This window comes from Hippoglossus stenolepis, chromosome 2 (assembly GCF_022539355.2).
Source record: "Hippoglossus stenolepis isolate QCI-W04-F060 chromosome 2, HSTE1.2, whole genome shotgun sequence".
Classification (NCBI taxonomy): domain Eukaryota; kingdom Metazoa; phylum Chordata; class Actinopteri; order Pleuronectiformes; family Pleuronectidae; genus Hippoglossus; species Hippoglossus stenolepis.
Genome location: NC_061484.1, coordinates 12179070 through 12200554, shown reverse-complemented (window position 1 = coordinate 12200554; position 21485 = coordinate 12179070). Strand labels below are relative to the sequence as shown.

At 41.4% G+C, this 21485-nt stretch overlaps 1 protein-coding gene across 1 annotated transcript in view; it reads right to left on the bottom strand.

The window, feature by feature from the left end:
- Positions 1–15569, bottom strand: part of tusc3 (tumor suppressor candidate 3) — a 66414-nt gene extending 50845 nt beyond the window's left edge. The window contains exon 1 of the mRNA XM_035183491.1: positions 15408–15569. Within this exon, the coding sequence (XP_035039382.1) occupies positions 15408–15512 (105 nt within the window). The 5' untranslated portion in view covers positions 15513–15569. The remainder of the gene's footprint in view (positions 1–15407) is intronic.
- Between the last annotated feature and the right edge of the window lie 5916 nt (positions 15570–21485).

Below are 21485 nucleotides of genomic sequence, written 5' to 3'. Positions count from 1 at the left end.
GTAGGAAATAACAGCCTCTGCTCTTGCTTTACCTGACTTTGTTAGTTGGGCCTGCTACACTAGCTGCTGGGCATGCTTATGCAAATGCAAGGCATCATGATGTCATGTGACATCACAATGGTGCTTTGTGAGTATTGGCCAGACCACTGATAAGCCGTTTCACGAGCTTCAGCTTTACTGCAGACATATTAGAGGACAGAGAAAAACTGAAAAAGCATATGTCTCCTTTAATAATTAAATATTCAACTTTTGGTCAGTGCTTCACAATTAGCATTTTATTGTACACAATACAATAAAGTGTTGCATTGGTCATATAACATTTTTTAAAGATTTTATTTTGGAGGAATCATAGCTTACAAGCTAATGCCTTAGTACAAGTAGGCCTAAGATATGCACAATTTCTTCTGTGCTTATTTTGACAGCAGATGCTTCAAGAGATAGAAAACAAAACTAAAACAAGATTTTTACAAAGCTATTAAATTAAAAGGGGGAACTCAGGATGTCCAATTCCAATTCACAGACTCTGATCCGTTGGTTGTGTTAGATTATGTCACCAGTATCAAAATGTATGAACATTTTGTAAATGAAGGACGTTACGTTATAAAATCAATTTTGTTACAAATAATGAATTAACCTTACCTAACCGCTGGGGAGCTCAGTCAAGTCAAACACAAAAAAACGACTGTCACACCATTGTTTCCAGGTACAAAGGAATGACTGACCTGAATTTGATTATATCGCCTGCAGCACTGTCCCAACAACAATTGGTATTAGGTAAGGACGTTCAAGTAGACAGAGAGACATAAAGGTGGCAACTGCTGGGCTACATCCGGACATCAGAAGGTTTACACATCTTCCGCCGCAAACTAAAAACACACCTCTTCAGACTATACCTTGAATAACATTTTTAAACTAACAATTTAGTAGCACTTAAATGGCACTTAATATAGCACTTTGTAGTTTTGCTCTTTTGAAGAAATTGTACTTTCTTGATTCTTGTTGTTCTGGGTTTGTACCCTCATGGTTGAATGCACTTATTGTAAGTCGCTTTGGATAAAAGCGTCAGCTAAATGAAATGTAATGTAATATAAAAAATGTAAAAGACAGAGAACACATTGAAGTGAGGGGTTTAGATTCAGTCAAGGTCATAAAGTTGTGATTCACTCTAACTACCAGGTCAGCCACAATTCTCTTTTGACTTAACCGTTGTACTGTGTTTCACCACTGTGTAACCTTACTCCTTTCTCTGCCTGTCTCTTCACTTAATGCACCTGCCCAGAATGCAGACTGTGCCAATCTGCCTACGATGATCATTTTTAATGGTCAAAGTCAGGGCCAAGCACATGATGGGCATACAGGCAATACAAGTGTAATTGGCCTAGTATGCTAACTCATTATCTTTTGGAAGCTAACACTAGTATTAGTGCCTAATAACTGAGCTAAATGTGCTACTAATTAGCCTTATAAGCCATTCACATTTGTTATGTGCTTCTGCTTAGGTGAGCATTCAGTCTCTATAGGCTTATCACACATGGAAGAGCAGCTTCTTAGAGCAGCTTTTTCTGAGAGTGTCCCTGACTTTATTGGGCGAGGAAAAAATAACTACCCACTTGTGTTACCTTAAAATATAAATTTACCCCAGGTAAATACACTGCCAACAGCTATAAGCAGGAGATAAGCTATTTGTTATACACATTATGCCACATTAGTTGTAAAGGGGAAGAATTAGGATGGCTGCTCAAACAAATATGAAACCATATGATAAAATTGGAGTTCATGGCAAGTCCGAGATTTAGCAACTAGTTTATTTGTCCATGGTTTATATGTTGTCTGAACTACCAGTCTCTTAAATTTTTTTGTTTCACTCTAAAGCTTTTTCACACATAAAATGTAATTGCATATCTGGTATTACTTATTTTCTTTCGCTGCAAACTGTTAGTGGCAAAGGCAAAGGCTCAGTGAATCGAAATTCAGTATGCATAGATAATAATTTTTACTAATATAGTTGGCTTAAAATTTTACCTGAAGTAAACAGGCCGCCCAAAACAATGAGTGGTGTGCAATTTGTATTTTTCATCTTTCATGTGTCTTCATGCATAGACCACTTACTGTATGGGGTCTATGTGAGCAGTGAAACCAAAATAGAAAGACTTTAACACTGTATACTTATTCAACAGCGTTATCGCATGTTTTCCTAATATCATGCAGCCCTACACTAGACACTTGCACTGACATTTAACTCCAACCTTTCTCTGATGAAGCAGTTAGACCTGAATAGACTGGTGCACTGACTAAAGATCTCATTTCAGAATGAGCCACCAATGCGACCACTAGAGAGAAGCTTCTGTCCAGAGCCTCACTTGCTTTATTGCCTAGGAAAAAAATGCAATGCATTAACCCCCTGTCCAAGTGCGCTGAATGTGGACTTACAGTAACTTATTCTAGCCCAGCATGCCACAGCTGTCTTACAGCCAACTGCAAAGCAGTGTCAGTCTCACAGGGGAGAAGCTGAGCTAGTTGCACTAATCATGTTGTGCTCTGAGCTTGGCTGTTGAGACTAATTGGCTGGTCAATAATCTGAACAGCTGGAAGGGCGAGCGACCACCAGTTCCTCAGTTGAAACAAGGGGTGCAACAATCATGACAAATTAAGCTCCTCATTAAAGACATGATCTGTCGGCCATACATTTCAAAAAGTATCCGCTTGCTCTCCTTGTTTATTTCAGTGACAATAACAGTTAGGGAGAGCTTTTACTGTATTCCAGCTAGGCATTTGTCAACTCTGCAAAAACTGTTTCCGACCAGACTTCAAGCATCCAAATGTTGTCCTGTTTCCTGCTATAGCTAGAGACTGTGACCTAAATGACGGATTCTTACTTCACTTGGATTTTACCTGTTTGATTTGAGATTACTTCATAAATTCCCCCTCAAATCAAACACAATTTTAAATCATCGCAAAATCACAAAATGTCTAACCACATTATTATCACTCAGGAATCATGTTAATCCTCATCAGAAAAAGGAGACTTGGTGTTCATCAAATAACTCATGCTAATGTGCAACGTATGAGACAACAATTCTATGTGAGATAGTAGTATGGTAGAGGCCGTTAGTGTGACAGCGGTTCAGTTATCTCTCGAAGAAAACGTAACAGTTGTCGGGTAACAATGTGAGGCAGTATGATGATCTACTTAACCACCTAAAAAGGGAGCATCCAAAGGAACATCCCAAATATTTCACACAAACATTCAGCAGTCATCACTACCCAACACATTACAGCACTCAAGAAAAACACAAAGAATAGAAAGAGGTGATAGTGGGGAATGAAGTGATTTGGTTAGTTTGAGTCTGGATATTCAACTGCACATTTCGTGACAATTGAGAAGCATGATCACAGTTCACATTGTGGATCGTGATCATGTTTTTTTCAGGAAGCTTGCCCACACTGACCCAACAAGGACTCTCACTGGCACAAAGAGCTCTGTCCTCAGGTCAAATGAGACCAGTCAAACCTCAGAGAAGAGGAAATATGCCGCTCTAACTTCAACTATATTTAGCCTCTGTGTCTTTTTAAATCAGTCTGATGACAGCATGTCTACCATACAACACACAAAAGAACACACACACACACACACAGTGTATTTAGCCCTGTGAGTGTTAACAGGCTCTCTGCCAGTGAAGCAGAACGACTAAGAGTTTAATAAGAGAGAATCATCAGATATCTTTGACAGGCAACATGTACACACACACACACACACACACACACACACACACACACACACACACACACACACACACACACACACACACACACACACACACACACACACACACACACACACACACACACACACACACACACACACACACACACAATTTCAGTCAAGACTGTGTCTATGTAAGTGCATATGTATTAAGTGTGAGTGTGTGTGTGGTCCGTGAACCATCATGGTGACACAGGTCTGTCTGGGAGGATAACAGTGTGACGTCTTATCAGCCACAAGCCAGACAGACACAGACACAGACATTCTCATACACACACATATACACACAGTGGGATAACATGTCACCTCATATCAGCTATACAGGCCTGTCACTGTGAGGGAAGGTGGGAGGGGGGGAAGCATATGGGAGCCAAAGGAGGAGCAGAACAGATAAATAGAGGACGAAGGGGGAAAGTTGAGGGGTAAAGAAAGAAGATGAAACTGGGATGAGTACAGAAGTGACAGAGAAAAGAAAGATACAGAGAGACGGGGCAAAGGAGAGTACGGTTATAACAACATTTCCATCTGGAGATAAGGAGTGATGAGGACAGGCAGGGATGAATGATCAGAGAAGAGGTGTGTTAGCCATTAGCAGTTAGAGAGTAACGAAGAAGGTCCCCATGTCTATCATCGCATTAGTTTGCCTGATGCAACAGCAAGACACAATGAGATTTTAGTGTGCTTGAGTTCAGCAGTCAAAGAAAGGTCAATCAGCAGGTCAGTGGCTGACGGAAAGAATAATGCTAAGCTCACAACATGAGAAAGTTGTAGCACTGGTCATGTGTGGTTTAAACATACTGTGCATTAAAAACAAAAGACTATATACACTAAATATGGTGACTTGAATGACTGGGTAAGTCTTGGGTGGTATTTGTTTTGCACCCTTATCAGAAGAGTTCCCGCAGCCTGAAATATAGACTTAATGTTGAGGTCAATGCTTTTTACATGTCAAATGGCATTTGACATCTAAATATGAATTGTGGAACAAACCCAGGACTGATGGACAGGCTGATCGGGTATGTCTTTGACTGAGAATTTACAGAAACGGTTGCAAAGTGAAGGGGTGGCGTGGTGGGTGAGTCAGTGACAGACTATCTACTTGACAGACAATTTGACAAATGACTGTTATACCCTCTTTTCCACCAAAGTGGAAAGTGCTGGGCTGGTGCTAGTGCGGGTTAGGAACTGCTGAGCTAGTTCAACTTGCAAACCTTCTAATAGGCACGTCATTACGTCACCATATACGTCACTGTCTACATCCCTATGCCTCAACTGTATAAAATAACGCATAAATTTACTCAGCACTTATATAAAATATTAAATTATTCATTCAGTCCAACCTGACTCTGATCACAAGTGGCCACAACAAAGTTTTGGTTGGTGTTGTTTGTCATAATAAACTCGCCCCCAGCCTCTGACGTAGGCAGTTCTTTCTTCTCGACCAGCAACTAGTCGGTGCCACTCTGGAACCATGTTTTTCTGTCTGAGAAGCAGGTGTTTTGGCCGTCGGAACACATAAAACTTCAGATTAGGCACGGGCTTCAAACTGGCCCTGGAACTGCCATGGTGGAAAAGGGGTATAAGTGAGTCAGTGTCAAGTTTATGACGGCAGTTTACAAGGGGATCAAATGGCAAAAACCAGTGAATGACCAGTTTCATTACTTAATCAGAGTGGTTAACTAGAATCCCTAAGAAACTGTAAGTAACTTGCTGGAAAATGGTGGTTAAGTGAATGGATACCTGACTAATATATAGAGTAAGTGACTGAAATCCTGGTTGAGTAAATGACCTGACTCAAGGGTTCATCAAGCAAAAGCAAAAGAGACAAAGTCATTTCAAAGGGAGAATGTTTATACCACTGATAAACAGCATTGAGGAATGAATTTGTCAAAACAACAAGGACACACCCTGCACTCCACTCAGATTTAACTTGGCTGGCCCAGAAAGTAGCCTCGGAAATGTCAGGAAAATGGCAATAACAGTTATGAGAGAGGAATAAGGGTATGTGTTACACCCATGAAAATTGGGATAAAGAATCACGAGAGGGATGTGATGTTATGTTGAATGATCTTTTTAACCACATCACCGATGTAACATAACGGACCAGGAATTTACCATTTTCTTTTCAACTTGTCACATAGAGAGGAGAAAGGAAAATAAGACAAGCGGACAACCTGACAGAATAGGTAGTGGGGAAAAAGGAGAGAGAGAAATCATTGCATGACACCACATAATCATAGATATGTCAAAGTTCAAAGAAAGGTGGTTGAGGGTAAAAAAATACAGTGGAGGTGACATGGGAGGGGTAAGTCTTAGATAAGGAGACTGGGGGTGGGAGAAATAAATCCTTTAGCTTCTCACAAAATTAGTTATAGAAGTGTTGGAAAGGGAAGGGGAAAAGGAGGGGGAGAGGGAGGAATAACAGGGGAGGAAAATGACTCGGGAACACAGGCCATCAGTCACTGGGAAAGCAGGCCTGACACTACTGCATCAATAATTCAGATGACTACGGCTAATGAGCGAGATCCAAACAAATCACCCCTGAATTCACTGGGAGAACATTGAAACATTTCCCTGAGCAAAATATGGCACCATTATGGGGGCTTTTTAGCTGCAGTTTGGGCATTACTGGCAGCACATGAGGGAAAAGGGGTTGGATACAATATTCATCTCTCTTGAACCCTTGAAACAGTCACATTTATTTTCCTAAAAGAAAAACGGGACAGAGAGAATCAACCGAGACTGAGCCTTGGAGTGCAGGCATAAAAAAAGGGAAACCAGAGGACAAGGCCCATTTGAGAAAAGAAAGAATACAGGCAGGAATTTAAAAAGACTAACAAAGTCGATGGAATGGAAGTAAACAAGGAAAAGAAGGGTAAATCAAGTATATGTCAAACCCAGTGTTTTCTGGCATTGGAAAGATGTAGCTAACACATTTTCAAAAAAATACAGGTGCACACATAGGAAACAACTTTGTTGATCAGTACCAAAATGGTATAATATTGAAACTATAATCCACTTTTCTTTCACAGAAAAAAAGCACAAATCTTTAGATGTTAACATTTTCTTGTTCGGCAGTTGCTTTTATTCCAAAGAGGCCAACTTCAGGAAAAAAACTAGCTTCAGTTTAGAAGAAGACCTTGAAGAGCTCAAAGCTAAACACTTTCTTGAACAGAAAGTGTAGGAGACCAGGTATAAAGTGCACAGTAGTGTAGTAGTAAGGTGAGAGGAGGTGCTCTTGAAAGAGATGACTATTCAAGAAGATATAGAGGCTCTGCTCTGCTCACTTGGTAACTTGTTTCACAGCAGAGGAACCACACATGAGAAGAGTCTGGACCGTGATTGCCTTATATGCAGGAACAACAATGCCAGACAACTTTCCTTGGAGTAACGCGATGGCCATGAAGTAGCATAACCCCATATGATTGAGTTCAACTAGATGGATGCAAACACAGATGTGGCCCTGGAAGTTAATGGGTAGCCAGTGGTGGTCAATGAGCAATGGATTGACATGGGCCCTTTTAGGCTGATTGAAGACCAGATGCATCAATGCATTCTGGGCCATCTATAAGGGTTTGCTTAAAGGAAGGTCCATTACAAGGACATCACAGGCGAGAGATAACCACAGCCTGTATCAAGAGCTAGGTGGTACAGTGAGTAATTTTTAGCATGTTGAAAAACAGTACAACCGTGAGACAGATGCGTACAATAGAGAGTTCAGAGCTGTATGGCTAAACTCAAGGTTGGGAGTGGCTGGAAATCAAATCAATGATTTGATTTGTACACAGCTTTACAAAGAAATAAGAGTTTTATCCCTTTGGAGAAAATAAAATAGAAAATCAATATGTGGTAGTCAGTGTTAATGATGTGGAGGTGGCCACAAATGAATCAATAGATCAAGTGTAAAAATATGTTTGGTTCATGATGAAACTGTAGCAGGCTGAAGTACTTCAGCTGAGTAGGGGGTCCTTCATATGTGGCCCAGGATTGATTTGTAATTACACTGCTAAAATAATGTGGCCACATGAGTTGTAAACTCCCAGAAACAGTTTCATATGCAGAATACAGAGCTTTTTCCCTATAAGAACACAGATGGTTGAACAAAGTGACGCTTGCAAACTATATGCTCTGTAAAACTCATTGCAAGTAGCTCAGATATGAGAACAGAGGGAAAACTAAGAGTCAATAGTGCTTGCATAATATTTAGCTTCATAAGCCCTAGTCTAAAGTCAGCAAGTGTCCTGGGTTATGCCCTGAAGGGCCTACCCAGTAGTTTATTGGGCCTCTTTGTGCAGGGGAGCAGGCTCTTATTATTTGGATCCACTTATTAGACTGGTCCCAGGGTGAAGTAGCAAGCCTACGACTTTGCAATCTCTATCTCTCTGTAGATATATAACTCTCTGGGTAAATAATTCTCCTTGCCTCAGACTCACTGCCCTGGACTTTCTTCTCTCTTTACCTCCCCCGACTCCATGTGCCGAGGTATAGGAAGTGCTTACATTGGTCCTTTCATTGTGCTGTGGTCAGCCTTAAGACAGAAACATAACACAACCTAGATATAATATCTAGCAGAGCTGGGGTGATGAACGAGGGAGTATTGAAGGGATATAAATATTATTTCCCACTCCATGACTATTTCTTCCATTCCCCGAGGGCCACATCGCAGGATTTAAAAAAGGCAGGGGTCCAGCACTGCTGCCCTATCCTATTTTTTTCATTTCTTTTTTCTTCCTTTCTTGCCATCTGTCTGTCTCAATACTTAACTTCATCCTAAACTTCTCCTTGCCCCCTCTGAGATTAAATTTTCATACTTATCACCAGTACATAAATTCTGATTAACTCTAAGAAAAGGAAAAGTGAAAAAAAAGCGAACACTTCCCGTGTTTACTTACACATTAAACTTTCTAGGGCATAAATAACACTGGCCAAAACTGTCAGTATCATTGCTCAGGGGCCTGGCTCCGACATTAATGCCATTTTCCATCAGCATGATGCAGCACACTTTTGCTGGAGGTTTTGTACTGTACAGTGCTAATCTGAAATTCCACTGCAAACCCATGAAGCAACATTACCCAGCCAACATGCTCTTCCCCAGTGGAGCCAGTGAGCGACAGTGCCCACCCCTAACTGAACTGTCAGTCAACTAATGCTGAAGGTGTGTTTGTCTGTTCTTTTATGTAATAGACTTGCTGCATAGTGGTGCTTCCTTACCTCATACCTTTGTTACATTTCTTTCACTTCCCAGCAGAGTTTTGGTCCCATTGGATTTTTCAGTGAATAACAGTGAAATTGTGAAGAGATTACATTGGAGAGAATTTATATTTCACATCCAAAATAATTATATAAAAACAACAGTAACCCTTGGATTCATAGTTTTTTTTTTATTGTGGAGACAACATCAAATTAGCCGCCAAGGGCAAACTCCTAGCTTGATAGAAGTCGGTCTTAAATTCGGCTCCAGAAAAGTTTGACAAATGGGAACAGATATTTAAACACAGTTAGGCTTCTATCTGTTGGATGAGCAGTAAAACTATGAAAGAAGTCAACAGATGTAAATCCAAACCACAATTGCTACATTACATCAAAACCCAATCAAAAGCCTGGCACCAACGTTTTAAAGTCAAAAGTGTCATTGATTCTCTTTCAGACCTTCGCATTTAGTGTGCCACTGAATTAAAAACATGGTTTACTCTGTCACGAGCTGTCATATCTAATCACACATATATATTGACTTTTTTTTTGTATTACTATACTAGATAGATAATTATTAACCAAAAGGCAAACCAACGGGAGAAAATGGAACACCAAAAACACATAATTGAGAATGTTAACTTGAGATTTAAAGGGGACATAGCATGCCCATTTTACCACAAGTTGATATGGTTCCTTGGGGTCTTAATGAAATGTCTGTAACATACTTTGGTCAAAATACCACAAGGATCATATAAAACAGCACCCTTTTACCCTGTATAAAACAGCCCTCCACAGAGTGACCTGTTTTGAGTGCCTGTTCCTTTAAATGCTAATGAGCCAGCTCCCCCCTCCCCCCTCTCCCCCCATGATTTTAAACGATATAAATTACATATTTTATATGATATAAATTATCAAATATGCATCCCATACTTTGTATTCCCCTTCTGTTGTCCTGGAGTTTTAATTTTCCCAATCACATAATTAAATGTCCCCCTCTGCCCATCCACTACAAGCACACAAGCAGACAGACAGAGAGAGAAAGAGAGGTGGGGGGCTATGAAGACCATCATTTACCCCCGAACCCCGACATTCAACGGGTACAACAACAAGCGGAGAAAGCAGAATCGCGGGCTGACCTTATATATACAGTCTATGGGGCTGACCAGCGGAGAAATGCACGTCCTGTGTGAACAGCCAGGCGGCTGCGTGCTGGAGAACGGCGCTGCGCTGCCTCGCAGCGGCGCTTCCGCGTCCGTAACCCGGCGTAACTACTGTAACCCGGCATACAGTAGAGCTGAACACTGCGAAGTCTTCCACACAGCTGGCAGTGTGGAAGACCGCCACAGGCAGCCGCGCAGCCGCCTGGCTGTTCACACGGGACGAGCATTTCGCGCTGGTCAGCCCCATAGACTGTATTTATAAGGTCAGCCCGCGATTCTGCTTTCTCCGCTTGTTGTTGTACCCGTTGAATGTCGGGGTTCGGGATTACAGTAGCGCTGAACACTGCGGAAGTCTTCCACACTGTTGGCTGTGTGGCGCTGACACAAATTCCAGCTCACGCACGGGAGAGCGAGCGGTCGCGCCCGAGCAGCTGCTGCAGCCTCCCAGACCCAACGATCCAGACAAATGCCACATGTGAGTGAATCGCGAGCTGACCAGCGGAGAAATGCTCTCTCCAGTGAACAGCCCGCTGCGTGCTTGGGAACGGCGCTTGCTCGCAGCCTCCGTGTAAACCCGAAGTAACGAGTGTGGGGGACGGGGGCCAAGACCATGTAGGAGACTTCCAGTTCCTTGTTACGACACAATACCCAGGAAGCGCAATCGAGTCGCTCAAGCATGACGTTTCTGATTTAGAGGAACTATAACAAAACGCGCGAGTGTTTTTTCCCCAGAGTTTTTGGGTTGGTAGACATGCCAGATACCCACATTAACCTGTAGAAGCACTAACAAAGTGGAATTTGCATGCTATGTCCCCTTTAAAAAGGTATTTAACTGTTAAGGGGTCCAGGATAGCCTTTTTTATAACTTTTAGCCAATGTCTCCCAGCCCTACAGCTTAGCAATGGCCAGGGCAGGATGGAGGGCAATGAGAGAGAGCTGAAGTTGGTGAGATGAATACAAAGTGCTGCTTCCATATTTTGTCCATTTTCAGCTAAATAAGATCTTCCTCTGCCTCTTCCACCTCCTCTGCCATGGCCTCAGGCAGGCAACTGGGAAAGTACATTTCTCACATTATAACTCCTCAATATCTCTTCTGTGGCTCATTGATAGTATGTCTGTGTGTGTCTGTGTCTGTGTCTGTGTGTGTGTGTGTGTGTGTGTGTGTGCGTGTGTAAGTATGTGCGGCTAACCCCTATCTAATACTTGGGACACAGTCACACGTTTCAGACCAAATGTGTAGGATTTAGCGGTATCTATTGGTGAGCTCTCAGATTGCAACCAACTGACCATCTCTCCCGATCTAATTGTGTAGGAGAACCAACAGTGGCCTTTCGGTAAAGTAACAAAATGAAGAACAGTATTTGGTTTATTCATTCTGGGCTACTGTAGAAACATAGCAATGCAACATGGCAGACTCAGTGCAAGAGGACCCCTGATGTCGATATAAAGCGCTCATTCTAATGTATCAAAAACACAACAACTCTTCCTTTCTGGTGATAATACACAAACAAAAGCATAATTACGAATGAAGAAGAAAGACTACATTGTGAGTCAGGTCAAAAGGGGTCACAGGGTGGTTAAACTTGTCAAGTCAATTCAGCTTCCTGATTGATATAATAAGAAATAATACATTTGGCAAAGAATTGTACTCTTTTACTAGAGAAATGTCTGAAGTACAAGAAGCTAGATTGTGACACATTAATTATACTTACATCATGCAGCGCCATCAAAATAAGTGATAAATAAAATGAAGTCTTTACAGGAAACTGTGGTGCAAATATGGCGTTCTCAATTATTCTGGCTTTCCCTTCACTCGCTCAAATGCTTTTCCATCAATGGCTAATCGGTCCATCTATTCATCAACTTTGTCTTCCGCTCAGCCTCATTCATTTGTTGATACATAAAATCATTTATGCATTCCTTTTTTCCTATTTGTTCACCTGTCATGTACTGTATTTGCTCATGCATTTCTTTATTTATTCATTCCATCATTTGTTGACGTCAAATTTCTATTCATATGCAAAATTGGCTGACAACAAAGGTGCTGATGAGGCATTGCATATTTGAGAGGCAGGCTGGGTGTTAACCATAGACTGTATATAAAAATGGACAACATGACCAATCCCCAAAAGTGAAGCCAAAGTCTCACACCCGCCCCCTGGTGGCTGGGTGCAGTACAGGTCAAACCGTGCCTTCTCCATGTTAGTTAGGACACGGACCCCACTAATAAGGAAACGTCAAACAATTTGTTTCTTAAATATGGTTTCAGTCAGTCTAGGTAGTTCTTATCACACTGCATGTGCAATTTTTACTGGGAAGTTTGGTTTTAATAAGTTATTTAATGCTATAATAACAGGGCTCTGTCTCCTGGTCGCCTCAGACTCTGGCTCTAAAATGTGCAAAATTGCAGCATTCATATCTGGGATATTTGGGATAAATTTCTGGATAGTGGGAGGAAGTTGAGACGCGTCATCCATCTTTATATACATTCAATGTTGTTAGAGGGTGAGGCATGTGACTTCTTCTTTTGCTATGGCACTGTAGGATAACAGCATAGTTGGCTACAGAGATGTACAAATGTAGTATTGTCTCAAATAAAAACCTAGCTTTAAAAAAAAGGACATGGGATGATAGGGCATGGCAGTGCAATTTCACACTCTCATATTCACAGCTATGACACTGAATCCAGACACTGGCACCACTTCAGGATTTTTCACTTTAAGCAAATACACTTGCATTTGCGACTAAAACACAGATGTGTGAGAACTGTAAAACGTGTAAATAAAAGCACATTTAAATTCAATCTAAGAAAGCTGCATTTTTTTTCTGCAATAAAAAGTTGGAAAACGTAAAAATGACAATGACTCTCGATTAACCAATGGAGAAATCTCATGATTCACTCTTCAGCGGTGTCCTGCTGTGACCCGTCGGCGAATCTAAAAGCGGAACAGACAGCCTGCGCACAAAAGCTGCATCCTGCTGCATGAGCCAGTAAAAATTGGCGTGAGAAATTATAACAGTAATTGGGCACAGCATTGAGCAACTCTTACTTCAGACACTGAGGTCAGTAAGATGCAAAAATTCTCTAGGCTCTGATGCTGAAGATCATAAGCAACTCAGTGTAGAAAAACATTCAGCTGCTGCTTCTCATTTTTAGCTGGTGCCAAGTGTTGCTTTAAGTGGTTAAGAAGATAAACATTGTGGGTGTTACGTCATAGTAACTTGAAGTCAGGCCTAAATTAAACTTGGCATGTTAGCTGTCAGTTGTTGTCAAAGATGGTTTGTGAGGGAGGAACCTTCACTCTGCAACACCATTATAAAACCGAAAAATGAAATGAGCGTTTCTTCAGATCCAATGAATTCTACAGAGGCGTCTTGTTTCTACTGGATTGCGTCATGTCACTGTCAGGGTTGGTATCTCCCAACTGAACTTTCATTCATATCATATCAATAATTTAAGGTTATAATCTTTATATTTTTGCATATTTATTCATGTTTGGATCAAGAACTTCATAAAAATACAAGGTGTTTCAAACAAGGTAGTGTACTGCTGTTATTTCTATGTGGCACATACACAAGTGATGTTATCATCACAGAAATCATTTTCCTCATAAATTTCTCCTTGTATCCCTTTATTGAGGAAATACACAACATGTGGTTAATTATTATTATGCTTCTAAAATGTTTCTTCTTAGAAGCAAGTGTAAACAATTAGGTATCAAGCTAATGTGCCGTCCCAAGGCATGAGGAGAGGTGCCCCATAGTGTGCTACAACAATGATGAGGAAGCACAAATGTGTGAAAAGCTGATGCTTTTGAATCACAGAAACTTCTCATGTTAGATGACAGCAAATGTGCAAAGCCATGACTCACAGGTAAGACGTGACACTATACATGTAAGCTGTTTAGTGAGACAACTGCTCGGCCAGTGTGCATTAAAGTATAATCATAAGCCGTTTTCAGACATGACCTCTGAGTAGAGTCCGGAGAATTGGCTATGGAGTATAGCTTAGTTTAGTCATCCTTAAACACATGCACAACACAGCGGGAGGTTATCGGCATTGTCGCGTTCACAACAGCAACAAATCCTCCGCATTATTCAGGCCAGAGGTGGAGCAGCCGGGTGCAGCAGACAGCTCCATCTAACCCCCCCACACTCGCTTGCTGTAAGTTCAGCAGGGGATCATGTCTGAAAGCAGCTCTAGAGAGACCATTATGAATAAAGTTTCATTAACTAAATAACACAAATATACATGATAGTATAACCTGAATGAAAGATGTAGTGTCTTCAACTGTTTAAGACACGTTAATATATCAGTGTAATAATCACAAAGACTGCCCCCTGTCTGATCATCACAACTTGCATCTTCACCTCCAGTCTGAGAAACATATTTCATTCTCTTTCTGGGGCCTCCCATACATAGTACACACTCATGTTGCTGTAATAATGCGAGAAGTAAAGTTATCACAAACAACAGCATCTATTACACTTCTGTCCGTCCTGGGAGAGGGATCCCGCACATGTTTCTGTTTCTGAGGTTATTACAGTCCCCCTCCCCCGTGTCAGATCCAGGAAGTACAGCTCGACGGCTTCCTCCTCGCTCTCCGTGAGGCTTAAACAACCCTGCTATCTCCGCAATGAAAACACCACCACACAGCGTATGTTCCTATAACACCTGTATTGAAACAGTTAGGGAGATGTGCAGCAGCCTTGATGCAGATAGCAGGCAAGCTAGCTCCAGTGGTTATTGCGAGCATCTCGCTAGCATCGGCTGATGTTTCTGTCAAGCTACCAAGGAGTGCAACACAGCACTTCCTGCTCTGATCATTTCCAAGACAAGAGTCTTGAGGGCGATAATGCTGATAATACTGTTTTAAGTAATGAATCTGGTGTGAAAGCAAAGGAGGGATGAAGGTGTAAATACGTAGCACATGTTAGTGCTGCTTCCACACACAAGACTTGTTATATGATAGTTTACACCAACAGTACGTTAGCTGTTAGCTTAACTAGTTAGGCTTGTAATTCCTGAACCCGGCATCTGTAAACAGCAAACTTAGATTTAATAATTAAATAATAGATTGTATTTCAAAAAGATCAATTGCTCGTCGTCTCTTTCATTCACGTTAAAAGCAATTGTTCCTCAAACAAGGCAAACAGAGCTGAGCCCGGACTCACTTCCTGTTCATTCTCACTAGCTTGTCGCACACCGGAAGATTCAACCTGTCCACGTCTTTCATGAACAAAAACACAATATTCGCGTAGAGAATGAATTCAAACAGGTGAAGCGTTACCTCCTTCTTCTTCTGTCCTCCCCCGGGCGGCAGGCACAGCACCAGCAGGAAGAAAACAGACAGCGCCGTCAGCTTAGAGACGGTTTTAGCCCAAACAGTCGCCATGACGGAAAGATGCTCTGACTGAGAGACGTGTCCCTGCCAGAGGATTGGACCCTGAGCCGGCCAATCAGCGTGAAGAGATTTGAAACGCGGTGGCTTCTGGGTTGTGTAGTGTTTTTTTATTTTGAGCCAGACAGCTGATTCCAAACCTACCACAGACTTTAGGGTTATACTAAACATAGATTTTTGTAATTATTAACGCACTATAAATATGGACGATTATTAATAACAGCATAGTGTTTACAATGAATAATATTAAAGCACTGTTTATATAACACTTTGTTATTCAAGGTGTCTTCCTGGCCTGAACGTTTTATTTTATTTTATTTTTTCGTTGTTGGTCTAACTCTGATACGTGCAGACACAGAATAATCAACAACAATTCATGTGTCAGTGATGATTGACTGGATTTAGTTGACTGTCTAAATAATTGAATACATAATCTGCGGCTGGATCCCAAACCAGAAACCACCACGTTAAGTTGTTTCTTAACCAGGCTTTTAGGGCTTTCTGAATAACATCAGCTGACAGAATTATCTTTTATTCAACACGCTGACATTTTTAGATGAATTCATTTAGCTATTTTCTTCAATTATGACTGCATTCCAGCCTCAGAACAAGTGACTTGCTGAATATCTCTCTCTAATTAAGTTGCTGGTCTGCAGCTCGGCCCGCCGTTTATCAAAAGTGCAAATGAATGTGACATGTGAACGAAGGACTGCAGAGTTTGTCTCTGTTACTCTCGCTCATATGTTCTGGGAAGGCTGGGTTTGTCACAGACACTTGATAGAGTTAATTGAGGGGGACAAATGATTTATGTGAAACCACTGGGGTGACTTGTCTCGCGGTCTCTCCATGAAATTACACCTAAGCAATTTGTGACTAATGTTATGCAGTACATTAACTTGGCAATAAATTTCACCTGCATAAAGATTTTCACAGTCAGGGCAGTGGAGACTATGGCTTATTATTTATTTCATATGTAGTGACGTTCAAAATCTAGTTTATTTTGTTACATTCACTTTCTGTTGTGCAGAAAAGCTTCCTGTCTGCCTAAGATTGTATGCCTACTGACTCAGTTTGTCTCCGAGCTGAAAATAAATATTTCTTTCACAAGCGCTAGCGCTGAAGATGCATTGATGCACCTGTTTGAAGCCTTACGTTTAAATGTGGAAAGAAGACAAAGAACATGAAATTCTTACATTTCTGTAAGTCAATAGGCGTGTTTACATGGACGTCAATATTCTGATATTAAACTGAGTAAGACAATGGTGTTGTCTGTATAAGACACTGCCATGTAAACAGCATTTTCTCATTACCTTAACCAATATAAGGTCATTCTCGGAATAAGCAATAATCAAATTAAGACATGTGGAGCATTCCAACCATACTTGCATTATGTGGACATTGTAGTCAAAACGTTTGAATGATATTTATTAGAATTACTCAGATCAGGTTCAGTCATGTTGGCTGCATCAGAGAAAACCTATAGCTCGGTTGGGTTCGTACAGAAAACTGAGGCCTGAGCTGCACTCTATTAGAAATGTATACATCTTAATCACATTATAACACCCTAATGGAGTTTTCACAGCACTTTGAGCCATCGACATACTGCAGAGTCTCAACAAGATGGGAAAAGAATAAGGAGTAAAAGCATTTGCAAAATAAGAAAAAAAGACTCCAAGGTCTATAATAGCATCGTGCATTGAACTATTTCACGTGTCGGATGTATGACGTAGTGGACGTAATGTTGATATGTAATGTTGAACATGAATATAATAAGCTATTTGCAACTCTTATAACCATCATGTTCAAAGAAATGTCTTGTTCAGAATAAGGCCAATACAGATTATTGCTGTCCATGTAAACATTCCCCTTTGTCACTGAACTCATTTCATTACACAATTGGGCATTCTATGCAGTGCAGGTGTGTGCTTATGTATGACCTTGAAGCAGTGTATTAAAAACTCAATGTAACTGGACACTGAGGTAGATGTTATGGTACATGGCAGTGTGTGTGTGCTGATACGTTACAGCAAAGCAGGCCGTGCGAATGGATCCCTGCAGCAATGGAGTGGAGGGAGAGTGTTAATGCCCCAGTAATAGATGTGTAAATGGCTTGAGCAGGGTCTAATGACCTGCTGTAAGAAATATAAATAAACCTGCGATACTGGGCCGATGCTTTACAATCTGCTGTCAAAGAGCTGCGAGGGCAACTCAAACTAAATAATAATTAGACAAGCACGCAAATGAACACAAATGAGGAGTGAGGGATGAAGGAAGTGATTAAACAACAGACCCACTTTCATACACAAACCCTCTCTTCCTCTTTCACTCTCACACAGACAAGTACACGCACACACACACACACACACACACACATGCACTGCAGAATGAAACGCATGTTGGAATATTAAAGCCAATGCACCGTGAAACAATCAGTACGTGTTGCATTCTTGTTAAACCACAGTTCACTCGCTCTCTAGCAGCTCAATCATGGAAACGTTCCCAGACTTACTGGAGCTTCATTACAAAATATGTCAAATGATTCTTATATTCCTATGACATAACAGCTCTTAAAATCCTTAACTTTTTGAATTAAACGGTCACGTAAAATTCACTATTCAGGCTCCAACTAATGATTATTTTCATTATTGATCAATTATGAATGATCAATTAATCTGGGGACGTTTTCTCCATTAAATTATAAAATGTTCTGTCTATGTAAGAAAATGGTTTTAAAAATGCCAAGCAGTATTTCTATAAAGGCGATAATATCATGAAAAAATTACACACTATACTAACCGTTTTTGTTAATCAACTATTCACGTGACAGACTACAGTCATTTAGTCCTCTTATTCCCTTAAGGGGCATAAGGCATCAACAATTTGCCTCGAGCTACGTGTGGGGCTTCTCCCCATATTAGACCCATCTCTTTTACCTCAGCTGTCACAGTTTGCCACCATGTTGTTTTGGGCCGGCGTTGTTTGCGTTTTCCAGGTGGTGTCCATCTTAGGGTTCACAAAGTTTTTCTTTCCTCCCAAATAGAGATAAAGAAAAGACAGAGGTAATTCTAGTTTATGTTTAAGAACTTAAGGTTGGTGAGATTTAAAAAACGTTTTATTGATCAATAAATTCACAAAAAATAATTCCGCTGTTATCCTCCTCCTTGTTACTGCTGCAGTAACTGCAGCTATTGCAAGTTCTCGCTGATCTGTCTGCAACACTGTTTACTCCGGAGACTCCAAAAGTGGCTTGTGGACTCAAACACTTCACTAACCCCTCCATCGGCATACTGGTGAGTAGATAATGAGTGCATTTTCATTTTTGGGTGAACTATCCCTTTAACCAATAAGCAAAACCAACTTTCTCATCTCCATTCTCATGTGCATCCAAGATATTATCTCTGGGTAGCCAGCTAATGCTAATCACTAATTTGCAAGTTCCTGTCACTTTATGCTGCATGGCCAGGAGAATAATGCGGCCATCCAATGAACATGTCCTCTCTCTCTGCAGCTAGCAAAGCAAACAGCTGCACTTTGCGTCGGAGCAGAAGAATAACTCTCTTATCTGTTCACAGCCGAGGGGAGCATTGAAAGCAGGCCATGGGATAGAGAGAGGGAGACAGAGAAGTCTGCTAAAGGCAGTTACTGCCGCTGCACAGCTGCATCGGGGTTCCTCAGACTCGTGGGGCAGGTAAAATAACACACGAGGACAGAAACTACAGTGTTCATAGAAAAATAAGGGGCTGTTGTGAAAACCACATCTGCCAATTTGACGACGATCCCAGGGGAAGTGTTGCTCTGTGTGATCATTTTCATGAGCCTTTTTTGTGCAGCAAAGTAAAATTCAGTATAACGCTCAGCTGCCTTTCCATGAGCAGTTGTGGCAATAAAGTCACTGGAATAAGTGAGGGGGATTCTGTTTATGTATTTGCATATCTGGGCAAGCAGCAGAGATATCAAACCAAGTAAATGAGAGACAGTATGGATGCCGAGAAAACGGTTTATGGTTTTTCTAAATGCAAGGCGAAAGGCAGAGGGGATATTTTAGACAGAGAGAGAAAGAGAGAGTATGGGGGGGAGAAGGGAAGGACAGACAGGTGATGTCATTTCCAGCTGGCAAAGGACTGGGTGCCCATATCTGAGGTCAGACGCTCCCTTATAAAAAATAACGAGTCCTCGGAAAGATGATTAATTGCCCGGCAGCGCAAAGTTTATAGAAAAGACAGAGAGAGAGAGAGAGAGAGAGAGAGAGAGAGAGATGGTGGAGGGGTGGGGCTGGTCCCTCTGATACTGAGGAGCAGGAAATAGCGAAAGAGCGCGAGTGAGAGAGGGGCTGAGAGAGTGCAACATCAAAAGGGAAACAGAGAGAGAGAGAGAGAGAGATGTGGGGTAGAGAGGGATTGGAAACAAATAGAGGGAGGGATGGAGAGAGGCGTGTATTGAGAGAGCTGAGAAAGAAAAGAGGAGAGTGAGACAAACAGAGGAGGGAGCAGAGAGAATGAGTGAGGCATTAATATGATGTTCGTTATCTCTGACTGACTCCCTCAACAAATGTTCCTCCGTGGTCTCTTGTGTGCAATTCAATAGAACTATAGCTTTGTGTGTGTGTGTGTGTGTGTGTGTGTGTGTGTGTGTGTGTGTGTGTGTGTGTGTGTGTGTGGGGGTCACCTATGTGTATGTGCTCATGGAGTATATCTCACTGTGTACACACCAACTCTCAGAGGCAACCACTTCCATTTAACTCAAGCCCATTTTACACGAAGCCTATAGGATATCACAATAGCGTAAAGCAGAAAGGACTTGAAATGGTTCTTGATGCGGAGGCTTTGAAGGTGCAGGAGAAATCTTTGAAGACAAGTATGATGACGCCTCGCAGGAGTCGTAGATCAACAAAACAGTGCTGAAAACACACATCGTCTCTTTGATAATGTAAATTTGGTGAACGCCTGACGTTTGGCCTTTGCAGATTCACCAAATACATAATGAATAGCATAATAAATCACGTGGGTTTGAATCCTCTGTGGAATATGATTGGACGAGGGCGATAATCACATCCCTCCTTGTTACAGCGTGGCTCTGTGTTTTCCGCTTGGTTAGCAGAGGATGGTCCGAGTGTGTGCGAGAACGTTATTCAGCATATCCTGCCTGTCTCTGCTCGCCTGCAGTCATCATATCTGATAGGTCAGGAGGACAGAAGTGGACGTTTCTGTGAGCAAACTACAACTGGTGAAGATGGTCTGCACCACAATAAAAGTTAAAGTAATTAAATCTCCTGTCACGTCTTCTGTTGTATTGAATGATTTGGGGACATTAAAAATAAATCCCTCCAACACTTGGTACGTGTTCCCATGGTAATTCAGCTTAGTGTTATTTTTTCACACAGTGTTCATTTTGTGACAGGTTATCATGATACGTCTCATCGTCCTGGATGAAAAGAATCTGGCTTAAACGGAGATGATAATATCAGTGGCAGATCCAGGGGTGGGGCCAGGGGGGCACTGGCCCTAGCTGAAGCTGATGGTCCCTGAAGTGCCCATGTCCTTTCAGCAGTCCCTTTTTTTTTTTATAAACTAGTCACTTACTAACAATGTTAACAATAAATATGACATTTTGTTAAATGTGTTTGTCTCTTTAAGCTTGAACAAGGACCAATTTCCAACATATATTTAATGACGTGTTCCCAAGGTATTCCTGCTTCTTTTTTTTAATTTTCAGTGTTCATTTTGTGACAGATTATCATGAAAATTTGTGATATGTCTCATCGTCCTTGATGAAAGCAATCTCGCTGAGATGGTAACAGGGGCGGGACCAAGAGGGCACTGGCCCCAGCTGGAATCTGATTGGCCCCACAAACGTTCCTGTGCTGTCAGTCGTCTCTTATTTCAAAAAATAAACTAGTCACTTCCCAACAATACTAACATTAAATATGACAATTTGTTCAGACTATATATTTTCTAAGCGTTTTTGAAG